The 27,729-nt window shown below is 54.4% G+C and overlaps 1 protein-coding gene and 1 long non-coding RNA gene across 3 annotated transcripts in view; one reads left to right on the forward strand and one right to left on the reverse strand.

The window, feature by feature from the left end:
• LHX1 (LIM homeobox 1) lies at positions 1-7,937 on the reverse strand. The gene is made up of 5 exons (XM_086686734.1): positions 6,299-7,937; positions 4,122-4,348; positions 3,750-4,027; positions 2,232-2,397; positions 1-1,914 (listed from the first exon to the last, which is right to left on the reverse strand). The coding sequence occupies exons 1-5, from the start codon at positions 6,466-6,468 to the stop codon at positions 1,535-1,537; spliced, it is 1,221 nt and encodes a 406-aa protein (XP_086542860.1). The 5' UTR covers positions 6,469-7,937; the 3' UTR covers positions 1-1,534.
• The window catches only part of LOC147574210 (uncharacterized), a 27,572-nt gene continuing 7,534 nt past the window's right edge, over positions 7,692-27,729 (forward strand). Inside the window, exons 1-2 of one of the 2 annotated variants that reach the window (XR_015244012.1) lie at positions 7,692-8,089; positions 16,894-17,000. This is a non-coding gene — a long non-coding RNA (uncharacterized LOC147574210). Of the gene's footprint in view, positions 8,090-16,893; positions 18,248-27,729 lie in introns of those variants that run through there. The other variant, XR_015244011.1, reaches the window with a different exon arrangement.

The following is a 27,729-nucleotide window of genomic DNA, read 5'->3' on the forward strand; positions in this document are numbered from 1 at the left end:
TCAGATTTTCTATTTTTATTAAAAACTCACAAATTTATTCAACATGTTTTCTTTCATACAGTGAATGGTCTAATATGCACTGGAGGTCACACAAGCTTAGGTTTATCAGAACAATAAAAGACATATGAGAAATTTAATATATAAAGAAAAAAGTAGCAGCTGTTGACTGCATATTTGACCATAAAATTTAAATATTTTGGACTTTTATTTTAAAGACACAAAAATAAAACCTGTGTGGGTCTATATAAGTCATATTAACAATTCCATGAATGTTCAACAGGACTAAAAATTAGCAAAGATGTTTTTTTTTTAAACCTTGTAACACTTTTTTTCTTTTTTTTAACACTTTCTCAGGTTGTGGTGCCAGGCACCTTTACAGTATTTGTGCTATAATTATTCTATTTGGCAAGTGTCTGAATATCATGTTTTCTCTTTGCCTTGTGTAAACAACACCTTTTTACATACTAGCACAGTGAGCTGCGAGCCCTGCAAATCTGTCAGAACATCTACAGGAAAAGAAAATGAACAATTTTGGTTGATTGCTCAAAACATTTTGTTTTTGAACAAGAGGTTTCAAAACAGGATATATTAATAAAACACTGAACTCCTGAATTTAACATTATACGTAAACAGTTGACTGTTTTTAGTTCAATAGTCTTTTTTTTTTTAATTTTTTTTTTTTTTTTGTATGTGTGAAGGTAGAATACTTTCTTGTACAGTTGATGTTCAAGTCATTTTACTGAGAGGTCTGGCTAAAGACCATCCTTATCGAGGGTGTCTGTGTGTATCTGTGTGTGTGTGTGTGTGTGTGTGTGTGTGTGTGTGTGTGTGTAGAGCTTCGTGAAGGTAGAAGAGTTGATACTGAGGGCTTTACATTTAGAATTTTGCAATTTTGGCAAAAACAAAAACCAAAAACCCAGATAGACAAAAAATATATATATATATATAGTCCCACCTGATGCACAGCAGGTCGGCGTTTCTGAAGCTATAAGAGTTTGTTGTCGCTGTTGCTGAACTCTGAGACAACACTAGTGAATTTCCCAGAGCCAGAACCCTCCTGGCTGGCCCGGGAGCGCCCCGGGCTGCTCCACCTCCCTCACCCGGCTGCGCCTCTCGGCCTCCCTCCCCGCGGCTCCCGGCGTCACCACTGGCTGTGCGCCCCCGCCGCCTCCGTGGCTGTTTCTCTGCAGCCCTCTGGCCAGGTGCGCAGGCTCGAAGAGTCTGCCCCTGGATCCGGGTCCAGGTGGAAGATGGGGAGACGTCTGAATATCCCTTCCGGAGCCCCAGTTCTGCACCTTGCCAGTCAGAGCACGGATCCCAGTTCTACTTCCAGGAGGATTTGGATCCTGTTTCTTGTCCCCCTTTCCCCTCTGGACTCGCCAGACGGAAAATGGTCCCCGAGGCTGAAGGAAGTGTGTGTGTATGGGGGGGGGGTGACTTGCTTTTATGTTTTTTTTTCTTCTTTTTTCTATTTTTCTTAAATAAAGGTTCATTTCTGTACAACCACGAACTCCGCGGACCGTGCGAGACCCCGCTACCACACGGCCGCCTCGTTCATTTCGGGCGGGTGAGACAGGTGGTTCCCGTAGCTCGCCCCGCCGTTGACCGACAGTGATGAGAAGGGCGGGCTGGGCCCGAAGACCTCAGCCGACATTGAGTGTAGAGGCCCGGGCAGGCTGGGCTCAGGGCTGGGCGAGTCCCCGGGGGGGTGCGCCAGGATGTCAGTGAACCGCTGCGCCTCGCTCGACGGGTGGTGGCCCGGCAGCGGGTGCTCCAGGCCGCCCAGGGGCGTCCCGGAGGGCCCGGACGACGGCACGAAGGGCAGGTCCACCGGCGTCTGAGCCTGCGAGGACGGGGGGCCTTGCGGGAAGAAGTCATAGTTGCCCCCGGGCCCGTAGTACTCGCTCTGGTAATCTGCGGAGCGGCGGGGAGGAGGGTGTCAGGACGGCGGAGAAAGGACACGAAGGACAACTCGGGGAACTCGCCGTCGCGGGCTCCCCTGCGGCGCTGGCCGCGGGGAGGAGGCTTGGTGCAAACAGCGGAGCTGCTCCCGGCCAGCTCGCCCGCCTCGTTCGCGGTCGGGAATTCAGCCCTCGCTCTGGACTACCTCCTCTTGATTTACCCTCCGGCCTTCCCCATCTCCCCCACTCGAAGCGCCTTCCGCGCTGCCACCCGCTTCCAACGAAGCCAAGCCCGGCTGGCCGCTCCCCGCCTCTGGGCCGCACACTCACCTCCGTAGAAGGAGAAGGGTCCGTTGGGGATGAGCTCGCCCGGCTCCAGGCGGTCCACGAGCGGCCGCATCCGGCGCGGACTGCGGAAGAAGGCGTGGCGCCGGGCTCCCAACGCGCTCAGCTGCTTCATCCTCCGTTCTTTGGAGCGTCTGTTCTGGAACCAGACCTGAAGCACACAAGCGGCGGGGTGAGGCTCGGGAGACAGCCCCTCCCCCCCCCGCCCCACACACACTTCGGGTGCGGGGGCCGATCGGCCCCTAACCCCTCTAACCGCTAGCTGGACTCAGGGCTCCGCGCGCGCGCGGCTGTGTGTGTGTTGTGGTGCGTGGGGGTTATGTCTGAGTAAGAACGCCAAGGGCGGCCCCTGAGCCAATGGTATACAGGATTCCCGACTGGGGACCTGGGCAAGCCGCCCTGCCCGACGTGAGGCAGTCGGAGTTGTTTCCAATATCACACAGTCACAGTTACATCATACATAGACACTCAACCTCCCCAAATAGTGTCAGACACACGCGGTTTCCCGTCCAGGGTCCCTCGCAGCCCCCTCCCCCATGACGGTGAGAGAGAACTAAACAGTCTCCTGCTGACACCCAGTCTGCCAATGATAGTGACACTAAAACCCACAATCTCCTTTTCAAATCCACGCGAAATCTCCCAGTGCCGAATATACTTATCCGCAGCCTCTCACTGAAAACATAGACACGCAAACTTCCCTTCACTATGCACATGTTGGCACAGCCTCTCAGAGGCTGCAAGGAGGGCAGCGGCCTGGCTGTGTGTGCCTCCCAGCCTCCCAGGCACATCCACCCACACCCTTGCAGAGCCTCCACGGGTGAACCAGACACCTAACCTTGGGCCTGAGTCTCAGGCCCAAATCATACGCAGCCTGGAGTCCTCACAACACACTGGCACAGCTGCCCAGATGTCCACCTTCCCCCTACCCCATCCCACTTTAGACCGCCAGATGCTGAGCTGACTCCAGCTCGGACCTTTTCCTCTTCAAACCAGGACTCCCCCCCCCCCACCTCTCTCGGGAGAAGCTCTGGGGCTTGTCTAACCGTGGCAAGAGACCCAGAAAACAGAGGAGGGGGACACAGAGGGAGATCAGTGTTGTGGAGGAGCCACTGGAACTGACTCACTCAGGCATGCTCAGAGCACTCTGCGTTCCTCATCTCTGCAGAAGAAAGGGTCCCAACTCCCCTTGCAGTGTCCAACAATGTCCCCTCCCCTGGACACTTGCTGAGCTCACCGTCCCCCCCACTCTGCCACTACCACCACCAGCTTTGGATCGGGAAGTGGAGCAGGCCTAGGGATTTCCAGATGCTCTATCTACGCCACAGGCCACACCTCACAGGTCGCCAGGGTAGGGGTGTGTCTGGGCCTCTCCACTCCTCCCCCTCCAGCCTCCCTGAACCTGCAACCCTGCTCGAGGCTGGGTTTCCCCAGCTAGGCCTGCATGCCAGTGTAGAGGAGCCTGTAGGTCTCAAGGGGACCTGAGTAGCATGCTCAGGCCCCGACCTGGATGACACGCATGTTGAGGCCAGTCTCCTGAGCCAGCTGCTCCCGGATATGGCGCGTGGGCTTGGGAGTGGCAGCAAAGGCTGCCTTCAGAGTTTCCAGCTGCTTCGCCTTGATGGTGGTGCGGGGCCCCCGCCGCTTGGCGCCCAGGTTCTGGTCATCATTCTCATTGCTGCCCCCTTCCTTGTCGGATACGTTGGCGCTCTCCGAGTCCTTGGCATCATCCTGTGACGGGTCTTGGGAGTCTGGAGACAAACTGGGGTCGCTGCCCGTGGTGGCTGGGGAGAGGGAAGGGACAGGTGAGCAGCGGCCTTAGTGGGCCTCCTTCCCCCAGGAACCCCACCCCTAGCAAGTTGGGAATTGGGGCCTCACCCGAGTGGAGGCTGTTCTCTTTGGCGACACTGCTATTGCTTAGGTAATCCTCTTTGCAGACAAACTTGTTCTCGTCGATGATATAGAGCTCCTCGCCAGTGGACAGCTGCTTGTTACACATCATGCAGGTGAAGCAGTTTAGGTGAAACACTTTGCTCCGCGCTCTCCGCACCAGGTCGCTAGGGGAGATGCCCTGCGCGCAGCCCGCGCATTTGGTACCGAAACATCTGCGGAGTGGAAGAGGACGGGTTGGTGAGGAGCAGGGCGGGCGGGGAGAGGCCGGGAAAAAGACGTTAGAGAAAGAGAGAAATAGAAAGTGGAGGGTGAAGAAAAGGATGGGGGAAAAGAAGAGAGACAGCCAAAAAAAAAAAAAGAGGCAGAATGCCGATCAAGCAGGCAAGAAGGCCGGAGAGAGCCCGGGGTACCAGTGAAAAGTCAATAGGGGAGATACACATGGTTACGGTGAGAGAGCGAGGGGCCCAAGCTGCTCCCCTCCCCCACCAGGCCTCATGCCCAGTGCTGTCCCAGAGGAAAAGAGGGCCGCGGAAGAAGGCGGCAAGGCGGCGATGGGAAGGGGGAGGGAGGCACTTCTTTTCTTATTAGATTCAGAGAACAGTCAAATTTTAATTAGAGCTCCATGTAAACGCGACCCGAGCGCTGCTTTTCTCTCCTAGCGTCGCCTCTCTTTCACTGCACAAGGACCTGCGCATAGGCTGGGGGTTGGCAAAGTCCAGTCCCACCGCGGGTGAAGAAACAGCCGCGGAGCACGCAGACGGCTGCAGCTGGGCCGCCGCCACGTTCAAGCCCAAAGCCCGGCAGGTTGGCACAAGCTAGAGTCACCGCGGGGCTCTAGGTGCTGGGCTGCGCTTTGCGGGAGCCAGGCCTTTGGGGCCCACTGGCAGCTGGCACCGTTCGCTGTTCTCCGGTTCGGCTCCAGCCAGTACTGGGGACGCCAGGTGCGGTCAACCGAGGTTCAGAGGCTCAGCCTGCGCTTGCTCCGGGCAAAACCAGCCTGCACAGCGCTTTTCTCCATGGTTCCCCGCAATCAGAGCCACGCTTCCCGGGGACAGTGTTGGGGACAGCGCGTTCTGGGCCTCTGAGCAAAGCGACCTGGATGGCCTCGCACCCCCACCCCTTCTCCCAGTTTGATCTGTCACCAGAAACTCAGAGAAAAGCAGAGACCAAGTCAATCGAGTAAACTGAGAGGTTTCAAACCAGTACAGAGGAATTAAAATTCGCATTTGCTTCTGTTCTTCTCGGTTAACTTGTGTGTTTGTGTGGATTTCGGGGCAAGATAGTGAGTTTAAGAGAATAAATTAAAATGCTAAACGAAGGAGGGGCGTCTGGAGAAGTCTCCCGGCTCACACGAGCCGGCCTCGGTTTTTCCCGGTTTCGGCAAGGAGGTGGTGGGGCGAAGGGAAGGCGGGCAGTGCCTGGGAGAGCTCCGAGCGGAGCCTACGCCACAAAGCCGAGGTTCGCGTTGGGTGGAGACCGAACCTCCCGCCAACCCAGGCAGCCGGGAAGCCCAGGGAAGGGTCTTCCCGGAGGCTGGAGCCTTGGGGCATTTCACAAGCACCTAGCAACTTGCCTAGGCCGGCGCTGGGAGGCTGTTCGGGGTTTCAAGAACACCCTGGGATATGCAGGATAGGCATTAGGGCTGGGTTTTTCCCTGCCGCCACCAAGGCACAGGACTCAGACACTTTACGCAGAAGCCTCTGTGCTTCCCGCCAAGATGATTTGGAGGCAAAAAGACGTGGCTTGGATGTAGCCCGGGCTTCTAAGCCCAGCCTGGAGGGCAAGCAACCTGGGAGGCTCGGAGAATGCAGTTGTTGGAGAGCTCAGAGCGGGGAAAGACCAGAGGTGGGGTTACAACGCCGGAGGCTGTGCTGCCCCCTTCTAGGCTTGGAGGGGCTTCTAGGCGGAAGTGGATTCAGAACCTTTCTTCCCAGGCACGTGTAGCTAAGCCCAGACCCACAATTTCCAGGAGGCAAGCAGGGCCACCTCCCGGGTGCCCTGTGCACCAGCTGACGAAGAGGCGGGTGCCCGTGGGACTTGGCTGCCCTCTCCAAAGGCTGCTCCTAACGCGGTTGCTTCGGCCACGCTGACCTCTCATCCGAATCTGGCCGGCAAGGGCCCTCGGGGAGGGAGCAGCAGAGGTGCCCCAGGGAAGTACTCACCGGAAAAAGTCGTTCTTGCAGTAGAGCTTGCCTTCCCGGGAGAAGCACTTCTCGGTCAGGTTGCATTTACATTCACAGCACTGGACGCACTTGACATGCCAGGCCCTGTCCAGCACATTCAAGAGGAAGCGGTCCAGGATGGGCCTTTTACAGCCGGCACAGTGCACCATGGTCTTTGGTTTTGGTCGGGTGAGGCCGGGAGAGAGAAGAGCAGGGAGAGCCTAGGGGATGGCTCCCAAAGACGATACCCAGAGCTCCCCAGCCCCTCCAAAAAAGAGGAGACACACTGGGGGTGCGGGCCAAAACCCGCACCAGGAAATCAGAAGGGGGTGAAAATGAGGCTGATGCGGGGCGGAGGGCACCTCGGTGGAGTGTGCAGCCTGGGAGTCCCAGGGCCCCGGGGCACCGCAGCCCCGCCGAAGCTCCCGGGGCGAGGAAGAGTCTCCGGCCGGCGAGAAAGCCACTCTTCTGCCCAGAGCCCGCGGAGGAGTGAAGGTCACCGAGAACGGCGACGGGAACAGAAATAAATAAAACGGAGACGGAGAAGGAAGAGGACGACGCAGCGAGCTCGGGTCGCAGGGAGAGCGCCGTGGAGTTCTCTTGGGCTTGAGGTAGAGCTGTCAGAAGTCAAAGTGCATCTGCTTTTGTCGGAGTATGAGGGCGGGTGTGTGTGTGCCGGGCTGCCTGCCACCGGGATTTCCCCTCCTCTTTTTATAAAAGAAAAGAACAAAACGAGTAGAGAAGCTTTGGATCCTAAACTGCCGGCATCGCGCAGCGGGTCCGAACGCGCCGGGCGCCCGCGGTGGGCCTGGGGGAGGGGGCGGGGGCAGGCCAAGGGAGGAGGGAGGGAGGGAGGGCAAGGCAGGAGGAAGATCTCGTTGTTGATGGTTGTTGCGGCTTAGGTTCCCCCCCGTTTGGAGAAGTGTTTGTGTCAGTCGAGATTGCAGAGGGACAACTCCAGGCGGACGCAGCCAGGTGCGCTGGCTCACTCCCCACCGCCCCAGCCCCGTCACCTCGGCCCGTGGCCTGCCTGGTGGCCTCCGTGTTTTCGGGAAGGCCCTCCCTGCTCCTGGACTCCTTCGGGGAGGTGATACGGTCTGGCTCCTCACCGCGCCTGGCCGTGCATCGTGGCTCCAGTCACAACTCGCGGCCGCCTGGGCGCGCAGCCCCGCATCGCTCGGCCCGCGCTCGGGCTGCCTGCGTCCAACCCCACAGTCGCGCGACTTTCTTTTCCTTTTCCCCCTTTTTTCGTTGTGGTGGCAAATCTGGGTTTCCTTTCTAGCCTTTCCTTCCTTCCTTCCTTCCTTTTTTTTTCTTTTGCAGCGGGAGGAGTCAGGGGGAGGGGGAGTAGCTTGGAGAGCTTTAAAAAAAAAAACGTCCTGGTGCAGCAGCTACAGTTCTGCGAGGCTGGAACAGCTCAGCAAGGGCCGCTGCTGTCGCCGCCCAGGCCGCAGTTCGTTGCTGGCTGTCCCCGGACAAGCGTCCCTCTGTCCCTGGTCTCCTGGCCCAGTCCGCCGCCCTGGCGCGTCTCTCCCCAGCTCCGGCGGCTCGGTCACTGCTCCTGGCTGTTGGCTGAGCTCTGGAAGCCCCCTCGCCTTAATGCAGCGCCCGCCGACGTCACCGCGGCCTGCGACCAATCAGCGGCTCGCGGTCCCTCTGTAAACCATTCTGCATCCCCCCGGCCGGGGAGAGTGCCGGGAGACCGCGTTTAGAGGATCAGTGGCGGCCGCATCCGCGGCCGGGCGCGGTGCGGGCGGCGGGCAGCGAGGTGCCCGAGCCCCTCCTGCTCCGGTAAGGCCTCGGTTTCGATGGGAAGGACTGAGAGCGCGGGAGTAGGAGCAGGCGGAGGGTAGACTACAATTGGAAGGTGGGATTAATCTAAGGTTGAGCCTTGTTGAAGGTTGGGGTGCAGCTGGGTCCGGGAGCCCCGGCGGCCCTGGTGCACTGTTTGACTTTGCAGTTCAGCGGGTGTTGGGCTTTTCTCCCTCTCTCTCTCTCTCTCTTTCCCCCCTTCTCGCTTTCTTGGCCTAGAAGTTTGTCCCGGGCACAGCGTGCGTCTTTGGGGAAGTGGGGGAGGGAGGGCGTTTGGCAGCAGAATCTTCTCCTCCGGTCCCTCCAGTGCCTCTTCCCCCAGTGCATCCAGAGTCCACGGGTCTTGGTCTCCCGGAGATCTGGGTGTCTGTTGCCCGCAGCGCGGTCTTGGAAAGTTGATTCCGGCGGTTTCCTGGTGGGGGCGGGGGAGACCGGAGGCGCGGCGCCCGGGAGGGGGAAAGGAGTGGGTGGGGAAGCGCCTCGGGTGAGGAGTTGCAACCCAGGCGAGAAGTTGTGAGAAAACTGTGATCCGGAGACACCTTTTACATACAAAAAACAAACGACTAGGCGGGAAACCGCAGGGCACCAGTGGCGGCTGGTGGGTGGTGGTATGGCAGCGGGAAGCTCCGTCTGGAGCTGCACTGAGAGGCTGCAATGGATTCGGGTGTGCAGCGTGAGGGCAGAGTGGGCCCGGCTCCCCTCCTCCCCCGTTCCAGGCTCTGGGCTTGCCACAGCTTCCAGAGACCACCGCAGACCACACCCCCTGTAGTTCACTCTTCAGGGAGCCCTTCCTTCCCGAATTCCGAATATGACCCTCGGGACCACTGCCCCGGGGCCGGTTATTCCAAATGTGGGGTTAAGGTGCGGGTCCTGGGAACCTCAGCCTCCAAGAGTCACTCTATTTCCCTGGCCTAGATCAGTCAAATTCCAAATTCCTTTCCGACAGCACTACTTCTGTGCCAAACCGGGATTTCTCCTGAGGTCTGAAGGTGTCAGGGCTGGGCAGTCCTGTTTTTGCTCCTCGTTTTTTGTTTTTGTTTTTGTTTTTGTTTTTGTTTTGTTTTGTTCTGTTGGGGGGGGTGCTAAGAAGACGCATTCAGCCCTACCGTGGAAGAAAATAAGGACGGGCAGCCAGCCAGGTCTAGTTGGCATTTTGGAATTGGCCTTTCGATCCCACTAGTGGTGTGGGACTCAGAGATTCCACACAACGGCCGGGGACTAAGTTGGGGGAAATGCGCGCTGAAACGCAATTACAACGAACCTGAGCGGGCCTGGGATCCAGGTCTCAGCAAACCGAATACCCTCTTCGGACGAACCGGGTAGCCGCTACAGCGAATCTGGTTTGCGCTCTGTAGAGGTGGAGTTTTAGGGCTCCGCCCACGCCCCTTCTCTGCCTTCGAGCTTCTGCCCACACCACCTTGCAATCTCGAGGCCGCCGTCAGCTTCCTGCTTCACCTTTTCATCAGGAGCCAAAGCCGAGGCGGTGTGCGCCTTTTTGGCGCTCCGCGCATCCTGACCTCTGGTTGCCGGGCCTCTAACAGCTTCTCGACAGCCCCTCCACACACACCTGGGCTGGGGCTCCCGGATGCAGGGAAGGCGGTGTTGGGGCTGGTTATCTCTCTCTAATCAAGACCCCCCTGTGGGCCTCTCTCAGGGCCCGGCTCAGGGGAGGGGTAAGAAGGGAGAGCAGTTCTCTAACCCGGCAGCCCGGCTTCGCGAGATCCGACTGGGTTTTCGTGCTCCTGGGGCAGACCCAGCGGGACAAGCCGATTCGCACCCAGTGCTCCAGCACGTGCGGAGGCGCAAGGAGCTGCTTCGCTCAGGGGTCCCCATCTCCTGCCCTCGGAGCCCGAGGTGCCTCCCCAGCCCGCTGGGTTGGATGAGGCCCGCGGGGAGGGGCTGGTCCAGTCGAGCCATCCCCACGCTCCCCCCCCCCCCCCACCCAGCTGTCCTGGTTCTTGCCGCAGCGCCCTGGACCCAACCGCCCCTTTCTGGAATCTAAAGCCTCGGAGTCCCGAGTGGCTCAACCCCCGCCCCCGTCCCAGCTGGGCTCCTTCTCATGCAAAGCAGAGGGGCCGCGGGGGTGGAGGGCGGTCGACAGGGACCTACGGGAAGACAGCTGGACCCGGCTGCCGGCCCTTCCTGAACCCAAGGCCCGCTGTCTCCCTTCGAGTGGACAGCAGGGGGTTGCTCCACCCGTTTAGGGGTGCAGGGATCTAGGGACCTCGGCATAGGCGGGGGGAAGAGGGCCCCTCCCTGCTGGGGACCAACGCGGTAGGGGAGTTGAGAGGACGAGGACAGGATGCAGGCTCTGGGGCATCAGGCTCTGTTTGTCCCTGTGTCCAGATGGTTCACTAAACAGGTCTGCGGGAACCAGCCCTGGCGGCTACCACAGAGTCCGGCAGCGCAACTCTAGGCGCGCCTCTTGGCTCCTGATTCTAGTCCCGATTTAATGCCTCCGTGGCGACAGCACTCTGTATTAATGCGGGGTTTTTTTTGTTTCCATTGAGCTTTTATTTTAAAACGTATTTAGTCGTATAGACATGGACAGAAAACGGACCCAGCTTTCCAAATTAGCCGCTTCTGAAGGCTCGCAGCCCAGCTCTGCATTTAAACCAATGGCTGCTCCGTGAAGAGCGCCAACCTCCCCTCCTTACTCTCACCGCCACACTTCTGCCAGCGTCCTGAAGTACACAGCGCTTTCCTACGCCAGGACCTCCAAGTCGCACAGAACCACAACCACGCACACCGCCCCAGGGCGTGTAAACTCTGCGCGGGTGCTGTGAGGGTCAGTTTCGAGGCGGAGTTTTCGCTCGGTGGCAGCGGAATAATCCTCTCCACTTCATCCCCAGGCTTTCTTGGAAAAGGCCCCAGAGGGGCCAGGAAGCGCCTTTCACAGTTCCAGTCTCCCTTCTGAGAAGCGCCTTGAGGATCAGCCCGAGAGGCCGGACCCTGCTGGGGAGCTGGGGTTGGAGGGGGTTCTGCTAGCCCTCCCCAGCCGCCCTGCAGTTTGGGAGGGTTGAAGGCGCCCTCTCTTGCAGTCCGCTTTCCTCCCGCGACCTCCGTGGTTCCAAGCCCTAGATCGACTGGCTCCCTGACGTTCTCCAGTGGCTTGCGCGGCCCAAGAACCCAAGCCTGCCCGGCACGGTCAGCTGCTGTAGATCGAGAGCTGCGCCCGCCCCTGGCCGCTTCCCTCCTCGCCCACTCACTCGCTGTGCAGACCACCAGCCCCAGAAAAGGGCGGCGAGGCCGTGAAAGGAGGCGCTTGGGGCGGAGCGGACTCTAGGCGGTTAACTTTGCGGGGCGGTAGGAGTGGGGCTCAACCAGCCTCGCCGGTGCAGGCAGAGAGAGGAGAGAGCGAGCGGGTCGTCTCGAGTGGTCCGGGAGGCCGCACAAACTGCGCACAGACCCGGTAGGACGTCGCGGATGGGCACGGGAAACTTTGGCCCAGGGCCCTTGGATCTGATCCTACTTCTCCAGCTCTCTCCTTTCCCTTTGCTCTGCTCCTGACTCAGGTTGTCCTAATCTCACTCCATCACTCACTCCTGGTGATGATCTAGGTGTGTGCACCACTTTACAGTTTATATCACTATCTCCCCTGAACCGCATAGGAGGGGGATTGGTTTTAGCTTCTTTCTCCCCAGGAAAGAGAGCCAAGTTAGGGGGTTTGCCCGAGATCCCTGAGCCAGGGCACTGCTGAAGGTGAGAAATTTGGGGTTGGGGGCTTGTCACCTTGGATTGCTGTGCACTTTGCCCCAGCGGTGGCTTCCAAGTTGGGGATGGGAGAGGGTGGGGGACCGCGGGGCCGGGAAAGGGCAGCATCCGGCCGGGGCTTCACGGTGTGAGCGCTCTGGCTGGGTAAACAAGGCTGGCTTCCCACGAGGGCTGGGGAGGGGGGGGGGTACCCTGGGCCGGGGCTGGGGGGTGGGGCGGGCAAGGTCAAGCGTGGCGATCTCAGATGGAAGGCAGCGCCGCGGAGCAAAGACCGGTCGTTGATAGTCGCCGAGGGGAGAGAGAGAGAGGGACAGAAGTGAGTGGAGAGGGACAGGGAGAGGGAATAAGGACAGAAAACTAGGGAAAAGAAAAGCAATGAGGAAACGCATGCAGGGATAAAAGGAGGGAAGGGGCGCTGGGGGCAATGCTGGGAGGAGCAGAGGAAAAGAGAAGAGAACCAAAAAGACACCCACACCGAGGCGACATAAAAAAGCAGCGGGCAGGGAGAGGTGCGCAGCCGAGCACCCGCAGGTGCTGGGGGGGACATCTGGCGGGACTCGAGGGTGCGAGGGTGTGTGACAGTCGCGCTCGTAGGCGGGAGAAAAGGAGGCAGCGTGTTTGGTGGGCGACTCAGCGCCCGTGGAAAAGCGTGTGAGCGGCTCTGGGCAGGAATCCAACAAATAAATAAAACGTCTAAGCGGCGTGACAACAATGTGTATTTGGGTGCGTGCCCGTGTTCCTGTGTCTGAACACACACTCACACCCGGTAAGGAAGACAAACGGGGCTCGCGCCTCAGAGTAATTAATCCTCTCACTAATTGACTCTCTCCCCTTACCTAACGGTGGTGGTCAGTGCCGACATCTGGAGAGATATCAAAGAGGGGGGACCCCCAAAGCTAACTACGTTTGGGACTGGGATTGAATTCTTTCTGGACTTGGCAGCTCGAAATCCTCCCTCTGTAGGGGCAGAGTTCAATAGATGTTGCTGCCTCACCAGTCTCTCCATGTTTGCATTAATGAAAATCTCCTCCTATTAGGGATGGCCAGGAGTCGTCCACATATGCGCTGAAGCCCTTCATCAATCTCAGGCTGAAAGCCACCTACTTACACCTCTGCCGGACATTTCCTACCTTTAGGCAACACCAAGGCTCTCCCTGCCCCACTGTTCCCCCAGGAGCCCAGGCTCTGCATTCTCTCTGTCATGACTTTGTCTTCCCCAGAGCCTGGGTTGTGTCCTGCAGCTCTTAGTAGAGTAGGTGGAAGTTTTGAATGGGCTGGGAAGCAGCCTTGGGTAGATGGAGGGAGACCGGCAGGAGAGTTGAGGTCGGGGCAAGGATAGGAAGAAGCTTCTAGAACCAAACTCATTCAGACACAGGTGGAGAGACACAGAAGCCCAGGGGAGTGCAGTGCACCTGGCAAGAATGAGGCCTCTGGGGACAGAGTAGAAAAAAAAGGTAGACACCGTGCACCATGGGAGAGAGCGTCAAGTGTGTGGGAAGGCAGGCAGATGACCATGTCTCAGTGACTGTGAGGGGAACAGTTCCATCAGTGTGTGAGCATGGGGAGGGGCCCCTCTTAATTTCTCCTATAGCACCCTCAGTTCTCAGGGCTGGGGGAGGAGGCAGTGAAGAGAGTATTGGACTTAGATCAACCCCTTGATAGTGGAGTTGGCCAGAAGGGGCCCAGGGCCCATAGTCTGTTTGGTGATGCAGCTTTGAGGCTTGGGTTTGGGAGGTGAATGTCAACTCTCACCCCATAGAGGTGGCAGCCCTCCTCAGGGGCTAAATAAATAATTAATTGCTGAGATCCATAACCTGCTTAGCCTAGGGAGAAGAAGGAGCAGGGAAGGGCAGCTCCCCAGGAAAAAAGATTCACTTCCCCCTCCCCCACTAAACACATTCTTAATTGTCCCTTGGGAACATTTGTACATTTGACCAAAGCAAATCCCCAAGCAGTAACAGCAGAATTCGTCATAGGGGCTGGCAGTCCTGAGAGAGCTGGGGGTCTGGGAAGGGGGAGGTGGGAGAGATGGTGGGCATGTCTGAGGAGGTGAGAAACTTGGCTCTTCTCTCCCTGTCTCTGTCATGCTTTAGAAAGAAAGTGAACAAGAGGAATAAAGTTCCAGAGGAAAGAAAGAGAAGGGCATATAAAAGGCAAATCCAAATCAGGAAGAAAAGAAAGTGAAGGAAGAAAGAAAAAGGCGGGGGTGGGGTGTGGGGGGGAGACATGCTAATAAAAAAGGGTGAAGGCGGCCCCAGGAGGCTGGGCCTCGTCCCAAACCATCCGTCTTCATTGTCTCCGTGTGTGCTAAGGCAACTCCGGCATAAGGAAAAGCCACTATTGGAGCCGCGGCTTTATTTTATATCCTATACATCAGGAGGGAGGCAAAGCTTTATTTTCGCCAAGAGACAGATATTTTATTTCTCTCTTACGGTTTTATGTGTGAGAGATGTCAGGTTGCCACAATGGATGGCTAATGCATAGGCAAGAGGAAGCCGTGTTGGCATGCTGTGTGTCATGGGGTCTTGGGGGGGTGAGCGGGCCTGGGATTTAGGGCTGATGGGACACTCTGGGGGATTTCTGCTAAAACATCTCTCTTCATAAATCCAGAAGCATGGTCAGCTCAACAGGGAGAAGAAGGAGTTTTAGAGGGAAAAGAGTTGGGCTTAGAAATAAATGAACACACAAAGGAGCTGCTTCCCTTCCGACAGACTGGGGCCACGGGAGCAAGGTGGCCCTGTGGAAAAGCAGAGACCCACATCCAAACGCACATGTGCCATTTGCGAGGCAGTGTCTTCCTCCAGAATCCACTGTCATTGTGCTTCCTTTCCCCGTTTTATATTTTTCCACCTTTTTCTTCCCCCTGTTCATCAGAAATCTTTTTTCCACCTCCTCAGAGCCTTAGGGGGAAAGAGCTATTAATTTGCAAATCATCTGATCTGTGAAAGGATCAAGATGCCTGTTTTTCACCGCTAAATCCAATGTCTTGGGTGGACACACATATGCACACATGAGCCCGTCATGCTGCGAATCCAGAGGGTGGGGATGCCAGGTTTCAATCCAAGAAAAGTGCCCCACTCCCTGCCCTCCCCCCACCTGGGACCTGCGGCTCGAATTAAGCCTTACATCCCAAACTGCATAACGTTCATGTTCGTATTTTTGAACCAGAGAGAAGGGGGAGGTGAGGGGACAAAGAGAGATAGGGAGGTGTGTTAATGTACATGTGCCATTCAGGACTTGGACTAGTCTCCCTACTTCCAACCCCCCAAACCATTTTTTACAAGAGTTGCTTTTATTCATTCTCAGGTCCTACTTTTCCATTTTTTTTAAAATTTCTTGGTCTATAACCACTGTGGCACAGAAAGGAGATCATGCTCTTTTCCTCTTTGCAAGGGGGATGAGAGGCGGCTTTGGATCTCTAGACAATGAACATGGGGGACCCAGCCACACTGTCCTGAGCTGTGGCCTTTGGGGAAGGCATTTAGCCTTTCTGGGCCTCAGTTTCCCCATATGTATTGGGCTAAGTGATTGCTAAGGTTCCTTCCAGCTTCGACCGAATGAGATAATGTGTGAAAACATTTTGTAAACGCTAAAGCTGGACGAATGCCAGGGATTATTATACGATTCTAATCAATCCTCTTTTCTCCACATGGATCTTGGCTGTTTAGCGCCAGCAAGCAGGCTAAAGAGGGCTGAAAGCGAGAAAGCTTAGCGGAGATGGAAAAGCTCTGTGGCATGGACAGAAAAAAACCCGGCACCTCCAGAAACATTCTGTCTCTGTGTGCCCCCCAGCCTGGTCAGAAGGGGTGGGGAAGAAGAGGAGGCCTGACTTCGTATGACGCATGTCAGTCCACATGGAGGCAGAGAGTATATTTCTTCTAAAGCATCATTTGTCTCCAAGTGACTGACATAGGAACCTGTTGTGAAGGCGATCTGCGATGGTTTTTTCCAGGAAGAAAGGAAAGAGCAAGGTGTAGCTGATTAGCAAGTTAATTATTTCAGTATCCCAAGGGTTCCGGTGTGGTGGTAAGTTGTCCAGCCCTGGTGTAATTTCACAGTCCATGCATTTCCTGGTGAGCACCTGGGGTGCCCAGGTCTGTCTCTCTCTCCATCCACCTGCCTCATGTCTTCTTGACACACCTGGGGAGAAGGGTAGGGCTGGGGAGGTAGATGGAGCAGTGCACATATTTGGCCTAGGCTGGAGGGGGGTGGGGTGGGGGCAGACAGAGAACAGAGCGGAGGAATCCTCTACCGCCACTGAGTGTTTAATTATTTGGCCTTTCCTTTTTCTTAAAAAAAAAAAAAAAATCTCTTGTTTAATAAATATTAATGAAGCAGGTTCTCAGAAAGTCGAGTTGCTGTGAGGTTATTTCCCCACACTCAGCATGGAGAGCGATTGGGTATGAGGGGCCCCTTTTGCCTCTTACCTCCTCCTACCCCCGGCTCTCTCGCCAATGCTCATGTTTGCTTTCTCAACTCTGGCCACCGCTTGGTCTGCAGCGGCCTTCTCCAATCTGACTTCCACGATCTGATTTCCCCTTGTGAGAGGGGAGGGAGGATTGTGTGGTCTAACGGACACCTCCCTCAGAGAGATAAGTTGGGGATGTTAACGTTAGTCCCAGAATCCCAGAATGAGCAGCTCCTGCCACTCTCACTCTCTGGGCTGGTAGGGCCAGCCCCCTGCCGTTCCTCCTGAGGTGGACGGAGGGAGGTCTCCACAGTTTACTTAAGACTGGTCCCCATCTGCTCAGACTGGCCTTTCATAAGGGGAGGGATTTATGCAGTGTCCTTGTGCACAGACCTGGGATTTGCCTGAAAACCTCGGGCCTCCGAGAATATTGTTGAACGCTAAAATGTTCAGCCACGGAGATGATTCATGATTTGTCTGCATGGACAGGGCGTGTGTATGAGAGAGAGAGAGAGAGAGAGAGAGAGAGAGTGTGTGTGTGTGTGTGTGTGTGTGTGTGTGTGTGTGTTGGGGAGAGGCGCATACATTGATGGGCGCTTTTCACCATTCCTACTTCTAAATCCAAACGTTAGGAAACTTTTCTTTTTATGTATTTACTCAGGAGACAGCCCACGGCACCAGCCTCCGGAGAGCCCACTTCCTGACTTCAGCGGTGTGAAGATGATACGATACTTTTTTGGTGCTGGCCTTCAGCTGTCCCCCAAAGAGGTTGGCTGATATCCCTGCTGGTGGAAGGGGCCGGGGGCTATCTGGAAAGATAGTTCTGATGACTGCTTCATTGGGGGTGGCAGAGGATTTGGGGAACGGGGCTGGGTGAATTGCTGTTCAAACTACATTGGGCTCTCTTTATCTCAGAGGCCTTGGGGATCTCAGTAGGGGAGAAGTTAGAGAAACTTAGAACACAGGAAGACAGGTGGAGGGAGTTCCTTGGCTCAGTCTTAGTACTGCCATGCTAAAATGAAGCCCAGGGATGGTAAACAGATACAACAGAGCAGGGTTTTTGGGTTCCATGTGGGACCTTGGCCCTGGTTGCTGGGAGATTAAGAAGTCCTTTGCAAGTTGTGGAAAGACCTAGAAGTTCCATTTATTCGTAATCTTCGGGAAGTAAATGCAATCTCTTTTTGCTGCCTACTGGCTGGTACCGTGCATTTCCAGCTTGTATGAGCCTCATTTGTGGTTCTGCCATTTTCTCATTCACGTTCCAGTTTAGACTTGCAGATGAAGACCCCCAGCCTTCCCAGCTCTTGAGTTTTCTTTCCTCCCAGGCCATTCATAATTTAGCCAACAGCCTAGGCCATGGGTCGGCACACATTCTGAGAGGTGAGCTGGGCAGGCCTGTAACCATGGGCGAGGTTGTTCTCATTTGGGCTCAAGGGACGATACAGCTTCCCCTTAAAAAAGCAGCAGGGAGCCATTTCTGTGAATCTTTTAATGAAGGATTTACTACTAATTTGATAAGTTCCGTGCTCTTTTTTCTCATTCTGCATGAATAACTTTGCCAGTCAACCCGAGGGTCTGCAAAACTTATAAAAATGCTTCCTTCGGTCTCCCTGTTTTAACACATACTGGGGCTTGGGGCTGTCAGCCTCTGACAAACCCAGGGAGGAGCAGAAACATTCCAAAGACCTGGTCTTAGAATGTTATCTCTTCCCCTACCCCAAATCCTCACCCTCCATGTTATCTGTCCTTATTGCAAATGCAGAGACCTCCTAGGGAAGTGTGAAGGGATGGGTCTTTATCAGGTTTGGGGAAAGAAGGAGAGGAAGTTGAACTCAAAGAAAGGTAGGGAGCGTCAGAACGTTAGAGGACGCTCCTCTGTTGTACTTCTTGTGTGTTGTATATGATAGAACTCCTACAAATTACGCATTGGCTGCGGTAATCTACAGTGTATAGGTTGGCGTTTGCCAAATGCTGCTTGGCCAAAACAGTGTTAAATAAAATCGTAAGAAATGCTACCAGGGCCTTGCATGGGTTATTTAATTCTATCAGTGATAAACAATGTTAATGTGTAGCATCTCAGCTGGCACAATATCATGTTTCATTTATGTATGCCGAGATATATTTAACCATGAAAGATAGAGTTTTCCAACACATATATTTCCTAATGATTACTTAGAAGAAATGTGATGGGAGCGGCAGAAACCTCTTCTCTGCACACACAGACTTCCAGGAACACATATTCACGTGGCCGACCAGCCACGCACATACTGTCATATACGGGCCTCCACGGGTAAGTGTCAATGTCGATCCTATAAGTGTAGATCCAGCTGTATGCACTTGTACACAATAATGCACACATATACCAGCATTTTAGAATCTTTGGTACATTCACACGTGTGTTTGCCCATGCTGCTGCATAGACAGATGCTGATATGAACACGCAGACCATCCCATATGTGGGCACTGATATGTACACAGGTAAGCATTCTCAATGCAGATTCTCATGAACCGAGAAGAATGAGTGCCCACACACAGGAGAAAACTACATAAGCGTGCCTCTGTGCACCTGTGCGCATTTGTACACACACACGCCCCTGCTCTGGGGTATACACTGAGGACACCCCATACAGCCATGGTGTAACAGCTGCCCTGTTATTTTTGGAGGTTCCAGACAGGGTGGACGCTATTTGAATTGGTCATTTGCCCTGTATGAGCCCTGAGGCCTTCAGAATGGAAGGCCAGAGGAACAGGGTCAAGATGCCAGCGTGCCTGGCCTCTGAGGAAAATAGTATGAAACTGTGGGGGATAGGAGAAGAGGGTCGTGTAGTTTGTCTCTGCAGACAGAGATGCCTCCAAAAGGGGATCAATCTTTTATTCACTCATTTAATGTCAGGACACCTGAGTGACCTCTGGGGGCCTGTTTCTGCTGCCAGTTATCTGTGTGAGCCTAGGTAACCTGCTCTCTGGGCCTCATCTTCTTCCTCTGGAAAGTGAAGTGTTGGCCCAGACCAGTGGCTTTCAGCCCCAGTTACACAATAGAATCATCTGGGGAGCTTTTTTTAAAAAAAAATACAGACACCTGGGCTCCATCCCAGACCAATTAGATCAGAATCTCTGGAGGTGGGTGCCCAGCATCTTATTTTTTTAAAAGCACCCCAGATGATTGAGACCCACTGGCCTAGATACTCTCTAAGACCTGTCTCGCCCCAAAACTCTGCACTATAGAGGGAACTTTTATATATAAAGCACCATGCTGGGCACCAGGGTACTCTGCTGAAAATTCTAATTCACTTGCTTGAGATCATACAAAGCCATTAAAGTCATTCATCTTTCAGTTCCGGAAGAGGATCGTTTTTGAACAAACTGTAGTTATCCTGTAAAAACTCATGCCCGTGTTTCCAGTTGTCTCTTTGTTTCCCTCCATCTTTGTTCCAATCTTCCATCTCTCAGACTCTCTCACTCATCAAACATTAATTATACGCCATATACGCAGATGCTATAAGTGGGTGCACGATAACTGATAGATACCTTGCTACCTGCACATATTTCATGTCTAGCTCCCCACCCAACCTGTCCAGCAGCACCGTATTTTTAGCAGGGTAAATGACAAGGCACAGGTCCCCTGGGGGGAGAGTTTTCTCCCTCCCCCAGCCCTGAGTCAGAGAACAGCAGCCCCTCGGCCCGTGCCCCAGTTCTGGAGGCTGGTGAGGTGGCTGAAGAAAGCCTTGAGCTGCGTGTCCTAGAAAGCTGCGCTCAGACTTGGGCCTTTGGGAATCCTACCTTAATATTCTCCAACAACCGTTCCCCAGGCAGAGCCAGTCCCCCCTTGAAAACAAATCTGCTCGCAGCCGCACCTGTCAGAGGAGGCTGAGCCCAGCTGGGGCGCCTCACCCACATGGCAGGTGGAAAGCACAGCCGGGACAAGTGGGCTGCCACCCGTGGGCCCTTTCTCAAGGTGGGGATGCTAACGAGAGTAGGGGCAGGGGCTTTGCCTTTCACTTGGGGATGGGGGAGGGGGAGGGTTCATTCTAGATGGGGGGCCTCCACTTCTCCCTCAGTGCTGGCACTCCCCAAAGTTGATGTTTGGGCCCCTCCCAGAGAAACTCAGAACTGGCTGGTTCTCTCTCTCTCTCTCTCTCTCTCTCTCTCTCTCTCCCCTCCCACTCTCCCCCTCTCTCTCTTCAGCTCTGCTGGCTGGCTCACGAAGAAGGCTAAGCTGGGTTTTCTCTTGAAGGCATTTAGACTAGTTTTCTTTAGGGACGTTCCAGTGTGGCTACTATTACCTCACTATCCACATGGGCCCTGCAGCTCATGTTGGGGCCTGAGTGGGTTCAGCTCGAAGCCTCTCCTCCATGCTTGCTAACGATTTCTCCATTTGCCTCTTTATTTTTTCCCCTCTCTTTCGTTTTGTCCCCTTTCCCCCACCGATGACATGCCGGGTCGGGTCTTGGCCCCCAAAGAGGCCTGCACGTAGGGCGGGAAAGGTGGCTGATCATAGCAGACACCTCGGGCCGTGCTCCCCTTCCTCCTCTTGCCTCACTTCCCTTGCACGGAGGGCAGGCCCGGTGCTAAGGAGGGAGCCCCAGACACAGCACAAGATCCTCAGATTCTAAATCTAGGGCCAGAGCCCAGCTTCCCACGCCTGTGCCCCTTCCCAGGGCCCATCTCCCCTTGGGCCTGGGGAGCATCACACCCCAGGATGTGATGGATTCCCCAGGCGCCTTCAAAGGACTCCACATTTGTTTGCAATGCAGACCTTGAATCCTGCTCTGGTCATAAATGTTGTTTATTTTGACTAGGACCTACTGAAAGGGGATTGGGGGTTAGGGAGGGCACAGAGAGGATGCCTAGGGAAGATCATAAAACCATTAGCAGGACAGGGCTTTTAGGGGTCACAGGATCATAGAATTTTCTGGCTGGAAAGAACATAGGCCATTAGGAAGGTCAGAGATGACCCTTTGTCAGCAAAAGGCCTCTAAGTGCCACATGGAGCTAGGATAGGGAGCTTTGGGTCTCTTTCTAGAAAGTGGACACAGGGTGTGGGGGCATGACCCCCCAATAACCTTACACGGGGTGGGTGATAGTTTGCTGAACATGATGGATTTGCCCTCCCGGTGGGAAGAACCAGTTGCTTGAATGTGCAGTCGAGCCTCTTGTTTGGGGGAGTGGGCACAGCTCTGGGCAAAGGAAATAAAATTCTGCTTCCACCATTATTTGGAGCAGCTAGTTTATACCAGGTGCTAAGCCCAATGCTCTTCCAGCACCTTCAAAACAATCTTGAAAGAGATGTGATCTCCATTTGGCAGAGAAGACAAACTGAAGCTCAGAGAGGGGAGGTAGTTTGCCTAAGGTCACACAGCAAGTTAGTGGTAAGGCCGGGACTAGACCTTAAGACTTTGGGTTCTTTGCACCTAATCTCCTTCCCCCCTCCTCTCCCCTCCACCACCTGGTTTGGTCTGGTCCTTGTGACCAAATGGGAACAGGGCTCCCTTCTCTCTAAAGCTCATGGTGAGACTCAGGAAAGTTCATGAGCAAACCTCTTTTCTAATAAGAGAGAACATCAGAGTCTAGGGCTCCTTCTGGTCCCTGGCATAGTCCTGGCTCAGTTCGCAGAGAATGTGCTCCCATAAATCCTGCCAGAGTCAGGAAACCATCTTGGTTGCCCATTATTTGCTGCGTGACCCAGAGCAATTTACCTCACCTCTCTGAGCCACACGCTCTGGAGCCATCTCCAGACCTGAGGTCTTTATGGAAGGTGAGCTTTGGTGGAGGTGGTGGCAAGCTAGCTGACCCCTTTTGAGTCCCTCTGTGGTGTCACAGCTCTGGGGGGTGGGGGGGGGGAGATGAGATGAGACTTGGTTTTGCCCTCAAGGCTGACTCAGGTCACGAAAAAGACCTGTCAAAAGCAGGCAAGGCTAGGCTGGCTCAAATCCCTGCTGAGAGCGGGAGGCGGGAGGCGGAGAGCCAGGGCAAAGGCTGGGCTGTGAAGAGGCAGCTTAAGCAGCAAGTTCTTTCCTGATCCCCTGACTGTGTAATCCAGTTGCTTGGAGAATGGAAAATCCCCTTCTCTTCCCCCAGCACCCTCCCCCACAAAGGCCTCCTAATAGGCCTGCCAGCTTTGGGGTGCTAATCTGCCCAGATATCACTCTGAGAACAGGTTGCCAGGGGTCCCAATCCCAGCTGCCCCTCATGGAGGATGGGAAAGGGTGGGAGGGGGCAGGGGTCTGGCGACTTGTGTGTGTGGGGTCTCCTACTCTCTGGCCTACCCAAAGGATCAGGGACACTGATGGGCGTCTGTGCTAAGGGAAACTTCAGGGACGGGGACAGGGGCAGGAGGGCTGGGTCCCGGGGCAGAGGTGCCTTGGGCAGGGCTTATTATTCAACAGCCCCATTATTTCATCCAGCATGTTCCTTTCATTTTTATTTGAAGACGGCTCCCTCCCCAGCACCTTCGCCTCCCTACCCCCTACACTTTCACTCATCCGTCTCCGGAGCCGCTGACAGCTGCCCTGCGGGTGAACTCCTGATCCTCCTGTGTCTGGAGAGACCCTGGGGGGTGGTGGTCAGGCCAGAGCGTGCCCCCTCCCAGCTCCCTGGCCCCCAGCCCCTCACATACTCATGCCCTCAGGATAGGGCCACCTCGGCTGTAGGAACATACCCAGAAGGAAGAAAATGAAGGAGGGAAGGAGCAGGCAGGAGGACCAGGAGGAGGATGAGAACAGAAGAAATGAAGTGGGGGGAGAAAAGGAAGGAAAAATGAAACTAAGAAGCAACAGTGAGAGAGGGAAAGAGGGGACATAGGAAGGAGAAGAGAGAGGAAGGAAAGGAAAGGAGGAGGATCCATGGAAGGAGGAGGGTGGGGGATTAGGGGGCTGCACCTGCTGCCAGAAGCCCAGGTCTCCCCAGGTGTGCAGGATGAGGCTGGATGGGGCCCCACTCCCCAGATCCACCTCTGGGAGCATAGCCCTCCCTTTGGCTGAAGGGCAAGCCCCAGGAGGCCACAGATCAGCGCCCTGGGCTGTATCCACAGTCTCTTGCTTGTGGCGGTCAGGGCTGTGAAGACCAGCCAGGTGGGACCCTTCATTTCCTTCCCAGGATGGTGACTGCTTCTTCCTGGTCCTCATGCCCATGCCCACCTTAGCTGGCTCACGGCCTGCGGCCTCTATCCTGCCTGCTCCTCTTGGGGAATTGGTCCTAATTGTTGGGTTTTATGATGTTATGATGGACAGGGCCTTAAAGACCAAGTGTTTCCTATCCCTTCGCTTTACAGATGGGAAACTGAGGCCTAGAGAGGAGAAGGAGCTTGCTTACAGTCACATTGTGAGTTAAAGGGGAGCCCTGCCTTTCTAACGTCATGGGCTAACGTGGAAACAACAGCCAAATAGGAATGGGGGCAGCCTGATGTCTCTCTGGAGAGGGCCGACATTCGATCCGTTCTGCTAGAAACACTGCCATGGCGTTTTGTATCCTAGGTGAGGGAAGACATTTGTGACTACAGTAGTTAACCACATTCTGAGCACATGCCAGGAACTTTGACATATATTGTTCTCACATATCCTGTCAGAGGGATATTCTATGTCCTGCATTTACAGAGACATAAACCAAGGCCCAGAGACATTAAGTAACTTGTCCAAAGTCACACAGCTAGGAATTTGAGATGGGATTTGTTCATGCCATGCTCTATCTTGGATGATGATGGCCAGTGCTCTCCACCCTCCACCCCATTCTCAACCCCCCCCCCCCAAACTCCAGGGGTTAGGTCTGAGACACCCTCCCCCCCCCCCCCCATCCTGTACAGGACTGATATTGTCAGGGAGAACACAGGTGGGTGGAATTTTCTGACCATGACCCACTGACTTCCACCAAAGACCCCACAAGGACAAGGGTAACGTCCCCTGAGACACTGTGTGATTTATCTGGTGATATTGTTATTTTATGGGATGGGCCAAAGAGGTGTCAGGAAGCAAGTTTGCTGTAAATCTCTTCTCTCTGCTCCCTTTCCCTCTGCATGTCCCCTCCTAGGATTTATGGTGGAAAATGTCCAGAGCTAGGGACTCAGGGCTTGGGTTCAGGCTTGGGGTGGGAAGGCAAGGGACAATACATCTTCCTCCTCTGAGATCTGCTAACCGTGTGTGTACGTGTGTGTGTGAGCACTACCCATGCTCCATCGCAAGCCTGCAGTGTATACACCGCAAAATCTTTATTAAGACCTCCATGGCACTCTAATGGCTTTGCAGACAGAGCATATTGTCTGCACTCGAGGTGTGTTATGGGAGCCACCCCAGAGGCTGGTGCCCCATGTGTGCTTTCCTCACTGGTGGCTGTGAATTTCTGAATCAAGCCAGGAACCTGGGGGCAGAGCCCTTTGGGAACAGACCTGTGAGCCATATGCAACCTTGGAGGATGGGAAGAAGCAGGGGGCTCCCCATGGGGCAGGGGGCAGATGGAAAGGAACTGCTCCTGGGTACTTTTTGAGATTAGGGAGGCAGGTAGGAGGACAGCTTAAAGTTTGCCTTTAATGGGGTGTCTGGGTGGCTCAGTCGGTTAAGCGTCCCACTTTGGCTCAGGTCATGATCTCACAGTTGGTGAGTTCGAGCCCTGGGTCAGACTCTGTGCTGCCAGTGTGGAGCCTGGAGCCTGCTTTGGATTCTGTGTCTCCCTCTCTCTGCCTCTCCCCTACTCGCACTCTGTCTCTCTCTTTCTCAATAAATAGGCGTTAAAAAAAAAGTTTGCCCTTAAGAGACACCAAAGCTCCTGTCCCTGGGGAGAGTAGACCCCGGACAGGGAAGTCATCTTGGCCTGCACTGTGGATGCGGTGCTCCAGCCTGGCGCCCCGGAGAGATGCAATAAGCTGCAAAACCTGACTCCCTATGTGTAGAGAGCCTGGAGCGTGGACATCTCCTTGCTGTAGGGTCTGTACCAGGAGGTGAGCACGAGAGGACCGGTGGAGACTGAGGCGCCATCTCCCCCTTCGCAGCTCTCCCCCCATGGTGAGCTTCCTGGGCTGTGAATGCCGGGTTGTTTGCATGGAGCTGAGCTTGGCCAGCTCAGAGGCTGGCAGACACTGGCTGCAGCCAGAGGTCTAGAGACCACTCAGCCCAGAGAGGGAGGAGGAAGAGGAAGGAGAGGGAAGAATTGCTGAGGAGGGGAGCGGAGGAAGGGAAGAAGCTAGGGAAGGCCTTTCCTGACTTGTCTGTCCCAGCTCCCTTCCCCAGAGGCCTCTTCCCTCTGCCAAACCCCCTTCCCATCACAGAGCTCCCTGCACAGGCTCTGGCGGCCTCCACTTCGTCCTCTCCATTGCAGGGAAATTTCTCCAGAGTGTGTGGCACCCAGAGGACATGACTTGGGCACCCCACAATTCCCACGGTCCCACATCCAGTGTACAGAAGAGCACTCGGTGAATCCCAGCAAATGAATCCAGGAGAAAGGCGGAGATGTCGCTCTCCCTGTTAATACCAGGTCACTCTCCCTCTCCATTTTTTCCCCTGCTCCTCTCCCGGATGCCCAGACCAGGGCTGCGCTGTGTCTCTGGTTAAATATATGGAATTATCTATTACAATACTTCAATATTTATTACATTGATTTCTCTTTAAATGCTTTGTAAATCATAGCAAAAAATAATGGCCTTCCAACAGAGAGTCATATACCGTAATCAACTGGAAGAAAGTCGGCATTGTAATTTAAAATAAAAAAAATCCTTATGTGAGTCTCTCGTTTAAATTAAGAGACAGGACGTGATTCAAATAATAAGACCCCAGTGAGGCTGGTTTTTCTTGGCAAATTAGTAGAGGTTTTAACTGGAACTGAAAAGGTGTTAAGGTGGAACACTGACCTTATTAGACCTTAATTATTTTCTGTTGTTACATTCCTGGAGCAGAGGGTTTTTTTCCAAAGTGGCCACGTTAGGCCTCATCGGAGGAACTTTGGCTTTCGAGAGATATCATTTCTCAAGAGGCATTAGTGGGATAAAAAGCAGACACTTTGCCTGTGTCCCTTTTCCTCATGCCAGAGTTTCCAGGGCTCCCAGAACTCCTGGTCTAGAGGCAACATTCTTGTCCTTGAAAGCTAAAAATTCACCTCACTGCATCTCGGGCTTCTTACGTTCAAACTTCTAGTGGCAGCCTCTTCCCCTAGATCTAGATCCTCTGTCTACTAGTGAAGCCCGCATCCATCTGGCCAAGAGAGAGGAAGGGCATGTGTGCTTTTGCGCCTGTGTGCGCGTGCACACGCTGGCTGTGGGGACACAGCCACCTCCCTCACCTTTCACTGCAACCTTCCTGCTCTGCTTTCATGGCCAACTTTGGCTGATTATTGGTCCCAAAGCTCTCCAGACCTAGCCCAAGATGCCAGGGCACCTGGAGATGAACTCAGCAAATGCCCTCCTCTCTAAGTGGAAATAATGTGAGTGAACTCCTAGCTCTATGCCTGGCATATGGTGGGCATCCAATAGTGCTGCTTTTATTTTTTGCTGGAAGGAAGAGCAATCAGAAAAAGTCTTTTCCACTTGTTTCCAGACCCCCTCCCCCCGCAACATATCCTACTGGCCCTGGGGTGGGGTACAGTGGTAGGAAAGAAATACTGAGCCCTAAGATGCTTTGGTGCAGACTTCTGTTCCACAATCACACATCGCTTCTGGAAGATAACCCAGCTGAGCTCTTTTTTTTTTTTAATTAAAAAATTTTTTTTAATGTTTATTTTTGAGAGGGAGAGAGAGAGAGAGAGAGAGAGAGAGAGAGAGAGAGACAGCGAGCAAGCAGTCAGGAAGAGAGGGAGACACAGAATCTGAAGCAGGTTCCAGGCTCTAAGCTGTCAGCACAGAGCCTGAATCGGGGCTCGAACTCATGAACTACAAGATCATGACCTGAGCTGAAGTTGGACACTCAACCAACCGAGACACCCAAGCTCCCCACGCCCTTTTTTTTTTTTTTTTTTTTTTTTAATTAAACTAAATCAGTTCCATTCCTCCCACGGGCCTCCAAATAGACTTTGGATTTGATCAGATTGAGGGAGAACTTTTTCCGAGGCCTGGTGTCTTGGGGGACCATCTCTGGTGGTTCATCACTCTACAGAAGAAAGTTGGGGTGGAGGTGGAGGATGAAGTAGAGTGATGGCAAAGCCCTGGGGATTGGGGGACCGAGGCTGTTACTGGTGAGAGGGCTCCCCGAAGGAAGAGGTATATCACAGCTTGCTTTGGTTGTCCATCAGCTGTGAAAGTTGAGGCTTGTACTGCAGAGGTGAGACCTGTATTCTTCAGAGGATATCCAGAATCCTAGAACAGCAGGTCTGAAAGGGTTTTAGAGACTATCTAGGCAGACTCTCTGGCTTTATAGAGGGGACCCTGAAGCAATTTGAAATGGTCAAACACCCTGCCTGAGAGTCCATGGGAGTGCAGAGTCGAGATGGTGAGGGAGGGACACAAAAGCTACAGGTACTGTGGTCTCTGGCCCAGGGGAGGCCTGCTGGAGTCCTGGAGTCTTGTCCCAGCAGGGGTGGGTCA

Source organism: Puma concolor, chromosome E1, assembly GCF_028749965.1.
Source record: "Puma concolor isolate L17-30 chromosome E1, mPumCon1.1.hap2, whole genome shotgun sequence".
In the NCBI taxonomy this organism is placed as follows: domain Eukaryota; kingdom Metazoa; phylum Chordata; class Mammalia; order Carnivora; family Felidae; genus Puma; species Puma concolor.